General features: G+C 39.6%; 1 protein-coding gene across 2 annotated transcripts; it reads right to left on the bottom strand.

Moving 5' to 3' along the window:
* Positions 1-1,032: 1,032 nt before the first annotated feature.
* On the bottom strand, positions 1,033-6,495 carry LOC119778641 (gap junction alpha-3 protein-like). 2 transcript variants are annotated; one of them, XM_038277980.1, is made up of 3 exons: positions 6,077-6,495; positions 5,542-5,601; positions 1,033-4,605 (listed from the first exon to the last, which is right to left on the bottom strand). In XM_038277980.1, the coding sequence occupies exon 3, from the start codon at positions 4,568-4,570 to the stop codon at positions 3,197-3,199; it is 1,374 nt and encodes a 457-aa protein (XP_038133908.1). In that variant the 5' UTR covers positions 4,571-4,605; positions 5,542-5,601; positions 6,077-6,495; the 3' UTR covers positions 1,033-3,196. The 2 variants fall into 2 exon arrangements, with proteins under 2 accessions (XP_038133908.1, XP_038133909.1); XM_038277981.1 differs by lacking the exons at positions 5,542-5,601; positions 6,077-6,495 and adding an exon at positions 4,703-4,924.
* Between the last annotated feature and the right edge of the window lie 2,348 nt (positions 6,496-8,843).

Below are 8,843 nucleotides of genomic sequence, written 5' to 3'. Positions count from 1 at the left end.
ATGCATTTAATAGGTATCCTCTCTCCGGAGTGGGTACAGGGTTGTGTATGTGCATTTTTTTTTTCAAAAACTAGCGAAAATCCTCCACTATACATTTAACTAAAAAGGTGTGATGAGGAAGGTCCATAGTGGGAAAAAAAACACATCAATAGACACGACTGAAGAACTGCAAAAAAAATTATAAATGTCCGGGTCAGGAAGAAAGACTAGCTAATGTTGAGGATGAGCGGACAAGTATGGGTTTGTTTACAAAACAGGCAGCTTCTTCTTCTACTACTGCAAAAGCGTTTCCGGAAAATTTGATTTAATCTCACTGAAAGCTTGGTATATGTATACACATTTCATGATCGGATCACACTGGCCGAAAAAAACATTTGGGGAGTGGTGGCCTAGTGGTTAGAGCATTCTGCTTGGGTGCCAGAGTTTCTGAGTTCAAAGCTTGCAGACTGTCACTCTGAGTCCCTGAGCAAGACCCTTAACTCCAAACTGTTTCCTGGGTGCTGCACTGCGGCAGCAAACTGCTACCCAAGGGGAGGGGTTAAATGCAGAAGTGAATTTCTCCAGTGAGAGATTAATAAATATTTTAAGTATTATTGTTATAGGGGGTTGGCGGCCTAATGGTTAGGGCATTGCGCTTGGAATCCAGAGGCTCAGAGTTCAAGCCCTACTCTCACAGAATGTCACTCTGGGTCCCTGTGGAAAGACCCTTAACCCCAAACTGCTGCCCGGGCGCTGCACAATCGCAGCCCACTGCTGCCCAAGGGGATGGGTTAATGCAGAGAGTTAATTTCGTTACCCTGTACTTCTGAGTAAAGTACTTCGGCTTTTAGTGGCAATGGGAACAGCTCACTGACCCGTGTCAAACCGAGACAAACAAATCGGTAAGCGACAGTTGGAACATTAGACCTGGGTCGACCTGCACATTTTAGTGGTACCATTGAGTTCAAAATACGGGCGTCAACACATTGCGCCAGTCGCATCTGATATAAGATATAAACAACTCTGCTAACATTCGATTAAAAATGGCTGGTGAGAGAGATTCGGAAGGACAAAAGAACTTAACAATAAAGAACACTTACTAGGCCCTGGCTTCCCTCCATAATGCTCTCCATTGTTTACTTTCCCGATTTCTGTCTTACTGATGCCATCCTCAATGCTAACCCAGCATGATTGTTAGCAAGTTGACCCGTGTTTGAAAAACCTCAGTTAACCCCCTAATTTCAGTAGGACAGAGACTATAGGAGGACGACTGGTGGTGAACCTTCATTTCCAGGTTAAACATCAGCAGTTTCTTTGTAATCAGCCACAGGATGCAAACATGACAATGGTTTTCAAAGTTCCTTTAAAAGCATTTGCATAAACATCTAAACCATTTTTAAATTGGATTATTTTTAATAAGGTAGAAGTCTAGATTGGTCTATACTCTTTCATTCTCGGCGTTAGCTTTAGCCACCAATGAGAGTCAATATTAATATTAAATAATGACGCCTTTAGACTTATCCATTGCAGGTAAGATGTAGGCTATACTCTTTTAAAAGAACCTTACTTAAAAGTACTAAACTGTCCCTTTTGTTTTTCATACTTTACGTTCAGTAACATGTGAAGTGCGGATTAGGTTTTCACTCTGGTGCTCCTGGTGTTAGGCTAAGAGTTAAATCCTAGAATAGGTTTGATGATAATTATAAAAAAAAAAAGCATTTTGAAAATGCTTTCAGCGTGAACAACCAGACAGGACAATGACAAACCACAGAGGACCGTGGCAGCTCATGGGGTTACCAACCCCCTGGGTATCCCAAGAGGTGTTTGGGTATCATGACAAGCACAAGAAAAAAATAAAAAGCACTAGTGGGCAACTGCACAACAGCATTTTAAAAATGCGCAAAAAGCTGTCTTTGGTTTTTTTCATTTTTCTTCTTTTTTTCTTTTAATCTGAGCTGTTCCTCAGTCAAAAACTGACTACTACAGGTGGCACAGTTAATGAGTAAAGTTCAAATCAGCTTCTTAAAAAAATAGCACTTTTCAGAATAAAAATCAATAAAGAAACAAATTAATTGTTGAACAATAAAAATCTTGGCACTTCCAATGTTCTGTTGTCGCTCAGGTGTAATAAAAAGGTAATTGTGGGTGTGTGGAATACCTTTACCAGAACACTGTATTTTAAACAAGGAGGACATTTTTATCTTCATTTTGTCGGCTGCCCTTATATCTGCTTTTCATTGTGAAGGTTTTATTTTTTTTGGCATGCAACACCTTTGTGCAACATTTCTTTGGCAGGTACCTACATTTTTCTCTCTCATCCTTTTTACAGCATAATTTGTCAGACATCGGCATAACATCATGGAAAATCATGGATTTAGGGTGAAACAAAAGCCAGGGAATCGGTGAGTTATAGAACTGTCATCTATTGTTAAAAAGATTAATTTAAGGGTCATTTCTATAAAATACCTTAAAATAAGAAATCAATCGGACCAAAAATGCAACACATGTCACATGTTGGAGCGTTAAGCCAGTTAAAAAACGGTGAGATTAAAAAACCCTGATGGTATCGGTGCTTTTCGTGTCACCGTTCCTAGGAGTTAAGGTCATTTTAATAATATCCTAGGGAAAGTGCAAGAGTGACTGTTGCTGTACAAAACTAACGCAGTTCTTTGCTGCACGCCGCTGGACGACTGGCTGAAAAAAAGTATTTCCAGTTTCTTAAAACTTAGATGGTAATGGTGTAGAAACCAAAGTAGCAACACCCTTCCCTCTCGTTCTAAAACGACAGCAAAGGCAAATCTGTCGAGCAGCAGATCTGAGCAGGTCGACAAACTGATAGAAAACATGAACACAGAGGACTTTCTCATAAAGGAATCTCATACTGGTCTGTGCCTTGTCAGTATGCTACCATTTTATATCTTATATGAGGAAAAATATGTAATCTAGGCTAAAAGAAAATCTAAAGAAACACCATGACGTGTCTCACCAAACCAAAACGGTTGGGAAAAATTGTCTTTTAATGACATGAAATTTTAACTTCCTCTCTTTGTCGAATTGTGTGATTAATTTTCTATGTACGGACCTAAAAAAATTAACCAACCTTTTACATCAGCAGCTCTACAACTCACCGATTGCTCTAAAAGGTTGTGGCTGAGGGCAATGATACCTGACCAAATACTCCCTCGGTCCCCTTGGGTTTAAAAGCTTTTAAAAGGTTTTAGACAGCCAGATCGTTTGGCCTCGCCCTGACGTTGCTGCTTTTGCTCGCACGGCTAAGCCGCCGTGGGTCTATGCTGACCATAAGGGGGGGCTCGTGCATCTCCACCGTGGTGGTCGTGTTGCAGACCTCTTCCTGTGCGTTTCTGTCTCCCCCGCCGCTGTCTGCGTAAGAGGCGGTACCTGGGCTTCTGCCGTCGGTGGTGTTGCCGTTGCTGTTGTTGCTGTAAAGAAGCAGAGCAGCACCAGGCGGCATCTTCTGTTCGCTCTCGTTGGCAGAAGAAGATGAGGATGGCGAAGGGGAACCCATCTCCCGAGTCTGCTGCTCAGTGGCCAGGTTGGCCCAGTTCTGCTGTGTGGCCAGCCGGTGGTTGTTGTTGTTGCTGATGTAGTATTGAGAAGGTGAAGCAGACTGCTGAAGGGAGTCCTCTCGCTGGAGGTCTTCCATCTTGTACTCCGCTGTTGAAGCCATGGTTGCTAGCCTAATAGGCGGCAGAAACGCCCCGCTGCCCGCCGTCACCTCAATGTAGTTGGGAGTGTAGCCGGATGGGGCAGTTCTGGAGGCCGAGGCCAAACACGGAGGCTCTTCAGCGCCGGCTCGCTGCAGAAACTTGCTATCAGGGGCGAACTCGTTGGTCATGCCCTGTTTGAGTTTCTTCCATCCGAGGTGATAGATCTCTAACAAATTCAGCAAAAGAGACACGCAAGCCACCACAAGCAAAAATATGATAAAAATTGTCTTTTCAGTGGGCCTCGATATGAAGCAGTCAACAGTGTTGGGGCACGGCCAACGTGAACATTTGTACAGGGGCCTCAGCTTGAAGCCATACAGGAAATACTGGCCCAAAATGAAACCCACTTCAAACAGGGTCTTGAAAATAATGTTGAACACGTAAGTGCGCAGCAGCGCACCCCTGATGCGGATTTTGCCATGCTCGTCTCTGATGGGTAGCTTCTCCTTCTTCCCCCCACCTCCAGCATCACCACCGTTTCTATAAAGGAGTTCCTTCTCCTCCTGTAACCTGTTGGCTTTGCGCATCTCCTCCTCCTTCTCTTTACGCTTCTCCTCCATGCGGACGATGTGCAGCACGTGGCCCAGGTAGATGAGGGTCGGTGTGGACACAAAGATGATCTGCAGCACCCAGAAGCGGATGTGGGAGATGGGGAACGCCTCGTCGTAGCAGACGTTCTCGCAACCGGGCTGCTGGGTGTTACAGGTGAAGTCGGACTGCTCGTCGCCCCAGACCTCTTCAGCTGCGGCGCCGAGCACCAGGATCCTGAAGATGAAGAGGACGGTCAGCCAGACTTTGCCGATGACGGTTGAGTGCTCCTGAGCATTCTCCAGCAGCCGCCCCAGAAAACTCCAGTCGCCCATGCTTCCACGTTTCTAGCCTACAGAGAAAGTACAGGCTGGAAAAACAAAAAAACAAGACAGACAGAAGAGATTTTGTCAGGTCCAAGAAAAGTTAGTGAATATTAAAACAGTGGCAAACTAAAACGTTTTTACCCTGAGCTGCGACACTGTACGTAAACACATACACCAGCCGTTGGCATAAATCCTTCTATACCATTGGTTAACAATCAGAAGAGGATCAGAGCAGAAAGCTGCACCTAACCGCAGCCTTTCAATACAGATGCTGGTATACTGTACAGGCCACCTGTGCGATTGAAGCCCAATTCATTGGCTTTTCTCTCTGTCTCAGTGTCAGGCCCTGTCTCTGTCTCTCACCTATTCGCTCCACTGCCCAGCAGGCATGTGCTGAGATCAACATTATTATGTTCGAAAACAGCATTTAGCAGAGATGGGGCTCTGGGATGGCAAATACACACACACACATAGTGATACACACACATTTACACATTACACCCTCCCTCACCCCAGTCTCTGTCTGCTGTAACACAAAAAAGCTGCATGAACCACACAGGGGGGGAGGGATCTAACTTTCACTGTATGGCTGACTTAATATAATATGAAGCATATATGTATAAAAAAGTTTGAACATCTGCCCATCTCCAGAATAATACTTAGCTTGAAGCATCAGGGAATTACTTTTAAATATATTCAACTGATGAATGAAAAAATACAAAAATTGTAACTTAATAAAACTTTTGAAGGCTAAAAAGAAAGATTTTAACTGAAAATAAAAGCTAAAAATGTGCACTCTATACACCCATGTAGTCAAGAAACCTATATATATATATATATATATATATATATATATATATATATATATATATATATATATATATATATATATATATATATATATATATATATAATTTGATATCAGCATGTAATAATTTCAGAAAATCTGCAGTAAAAGAAGCTTGAAAGAAAGAACTTACTGAGAAACTGGTGAATTAAAGGTGATAAATCCATCGACTATAAGGTTCACAATCTGACACCTGCAGGAGAAAAAACATTTGCTTAACATTAAACCATCTGAGAGATTTAAGGCCTTTAAAAGTTTAACTGTCATTGTTGTTAATATCAAAGCAAAAAATAACAGTAGATACAGGATACTGTAATAACAGAAGAGACACTTTGCCTGTATTTGCTGTAAACTTCCTGAAGGAGATAAACAGAGGGTTAGTTATCCTCCTTTTGAAAAGTTGTGGTAACTTAAATTCAAACCTTAAATTCAGCATAAAACTATCAAAGTTTAGTGGTATTTGAGTCTAACAGCTGAGCAGATTGCAAAGCCATAGGTGCCAGACTCATAATGCAGAGTGTGCCAGAGCGCACAGACTCCCCTCAAGCGCCTGAAGCTTTGTCAGGCTTTTGTTCTTCTGTTGTTCAGTAAAACTGAGGCAGGTTCTCAGTTACCTTCAGATTTCTTCATAATCTCCCCCTCCCTGAAAGTTTCAGCTTGTCTCATACCTTTGAAGATGCCAAAGTTACATAAGATCACATCCATCAGCTGTCAGCGGTGCCATGGTTGGGAAGCGATGGGACCTCCTGCTGAGAGCCTCCCTCAAGACTTATGTCTTTGAAAATTTCATCAACTATTTTCTTTTTTCTTTTTTGGTTGGTCGCTTCCAAGCGCACATGAACCAGCTCCTCCAGGTCGCTCTGCCCTGTTCTGGAAAACAGCCGCGCGTAACAGTGATAATAGTGATAAAGTTGCTCTTTGTTTGTTGACAGTTTTCTGAAGTCGGAGGTGTTCCGTTAAACGGAGCTGCAGCCACTATCCACCCACGTCTGGGCCGTCACACTGTGAGACCATGCATGAGTGAATCCACAGAGTCATCCGCCTGTCCTGAGTCACTCCACGCCCAGTGTCAACCTAACCTAACCCCCCCACCAAAACTGTGCGCAGAAATATTCAACCATCCACTCCAAGCAAGGCTGTAATTTAGTGATGAAAGTTGGGGGGCACTCTGAGGTTGGGCGCTGATTATTGCTTTCCTATTGTTTAGAACACAGGAGTACGGAAGAGAATTAGGGCCACTGGGAAAAAAAAGTTAACTGATTTTTAAATTTTATTTCAGGTTAATATGGGAAAAAAGTCAGGATTCTGACTTTAATCTTAGAATTCTGACTTTTTTTTCCTCAGGATTCTGACTTTAATCTCCGAATTCTGACTTTTTTTCTTCTCAGGATTCTGACTTTAATCTCAGAATTCTGACTTTAATCTCAGAATTCTGACTTTTTTTTCTCAGGATTCTGACTTTAATCTCAGAATTCTGACTTTTTTTTCCTCAGGATTCTGACTTTAATCTCAGAATTCTGACTTTTTTTCTCAGGATTCTGACTTTAATCTCAGAATTCTGACTTTTTTTCTCAGGATTCTGACTTTAATCTTAGAATTCTGACTTTTTTTCTCAGGATTCTGACTTTAATCTTAGAATTCTGACTTTAATCTCAGAATTCTGACTTTAATGTCAGAATTCTAACTTTAATCTTAGAATTCTGACTTTTTTTCTAAGGATTCTGACTTTAATCTCACAATTCTGACTTTTTTTTCTCAGGATTCTGACTTTAATCTCAGAATTCTGACTTTTTTTCTCAGGATTCTGACTTTAACCTTAGAATTCTGACTTTTTTTCTCAGGATTCTGACTTTAATCTTAGAATTCTGACTTTAATCTCAGAATTCTGACTTTAATGTCAGAATTCTAACTTTAATCTTAGAATTCTGACTTTTTTTCTAAGGATTCTGACTTTAATCTCACAATTCTGACTTTTTTTTCTCAGGATTCTGACTTTAATCTTAGAATTCTGACTTTTTTTCTCAGGATTCTGACTTTAATCTTAGAATTCTGACTTTAATCTCAGAATTCTGACTTTAATGTCAGAATTCTAACTTTAATCTTAGAATTCTGACTTTTTTTCTAAGGATTCTGACTTTAATCTCACAATTCTGACTTTTTTTTCTCAGGATTCTGACTTTAATCTCAGAATTCTGACTTTTTTTCTCAGGATTCTGACTTTAATCTTAGAATTCTGACTTTTTTTCTCAGGATTCTGACTTTAATCTTAGAATTCTGACTTTAATCTCAGAATTCTGACTTTAATGTCAGAATTCTAACTTTAATCTTAGAATTCTGACTTTTTTTCTAAGGATTCTGACTTTAATCTCACAATTCTGACTTTTTTTTCTCAGGATTCTGACTTTAATCTCAGAATTCTGACTTTTTTTCTCAGGATTCTGACTTTAATCTTAGAATTCTGACTTTTTTTCTCAGGATTCTGACTTTAATCTTAGAATTCTGACTTTAATCTCAGAATTCTGACTTTAATGTCAGAATTCTAACTTTAATCTTAGAATTCTGACTTTTTTTCTAAGGATTCTGACTTTAATCTCAGAATTCTGACTTTTTTTCTCAGGATTCTGACTTTAATCTTAGAATTCTGACTTTTCTCAGGATTCTGACTTTAATCTTAGAATTCTGACTTTAATCTCAGAATTCTGACTTTAATGTCAGAATTCTAACTTTAATCTTAGAATTCTGACTTTTTTTCTAAGGATTCTGACTTTAATCTCACAATTCTGACTTTTTTTCTAAGGATTCTGACTTTAATCTCACAATTCTGACTTTTTTTTCTCAGGATTCTGACTTTAATCTCACAATTCTGACTTTTTTTTCTCAGGATTCTGACTTTAATCTCAGAATTCTGACTTTTTTTCTCAGGATTCTGACTTTAATCTTAGAATTCTGACTTTTTTTCTCAGGATTCTGACTTTAATCTTAGAATTCTGACTTTAATCTCAGAATTCTGACTTTAATGTCAGAATTCTAACTTTAATCTTAGAATTCTGACTTTTTTTCTAAGGATTCTGACTTTAATCTCACAATTCTGACTTTTTTTTCTCAGGATTCTGACTTTAATCTTAGAATTCTGACTTTTTTTCTCAGGATTCTGACTTTAATCTTAGAATTCTGACTTTTTTTCTCAGGATTCTGACTTTAATCTCAGAATTCTGACTTTTTTTCTCAGTATTCTGACTTTAATCTCAGAATTCTGACTTTTTTTCTCAGGATTCTGACTTTAATCTTAGAATTCTGACTTTTTTTCTCAGGATTCTGACTTTAATCTTAGAATTCTGACTTTAATCTCAGAATTCTGACTTTAATGTCAGAATTCTAACTTTAATCTTAGAATTCTGACTTTTTTTCTAAAGATTCTGACTTTAATCTCAGAAT

The sequence above is a fragment of the Cyprinodon tularosa genome, unplaced genomic scaffold (genome assembly GCF_016077235.1).
Source record: "Cyprinodon tularosa strain WSP-4 unplaced genomic scaffold, ASM1607723v1 ctg1364, whole genome shotgun sequence".
Lineage (NCBI taxonomy): Eukaryota > Metazoa > Chordata > Actinopteri > Cyprinodontiformes > Cyprinodontidae > Cyprinodon > Cyprinodon tularosa.
The sequence above is the reverse complement of the archived record's forward strand: the minus strand, read 5'-3'. Positions and strand labels throughout refer to the sequence as shown.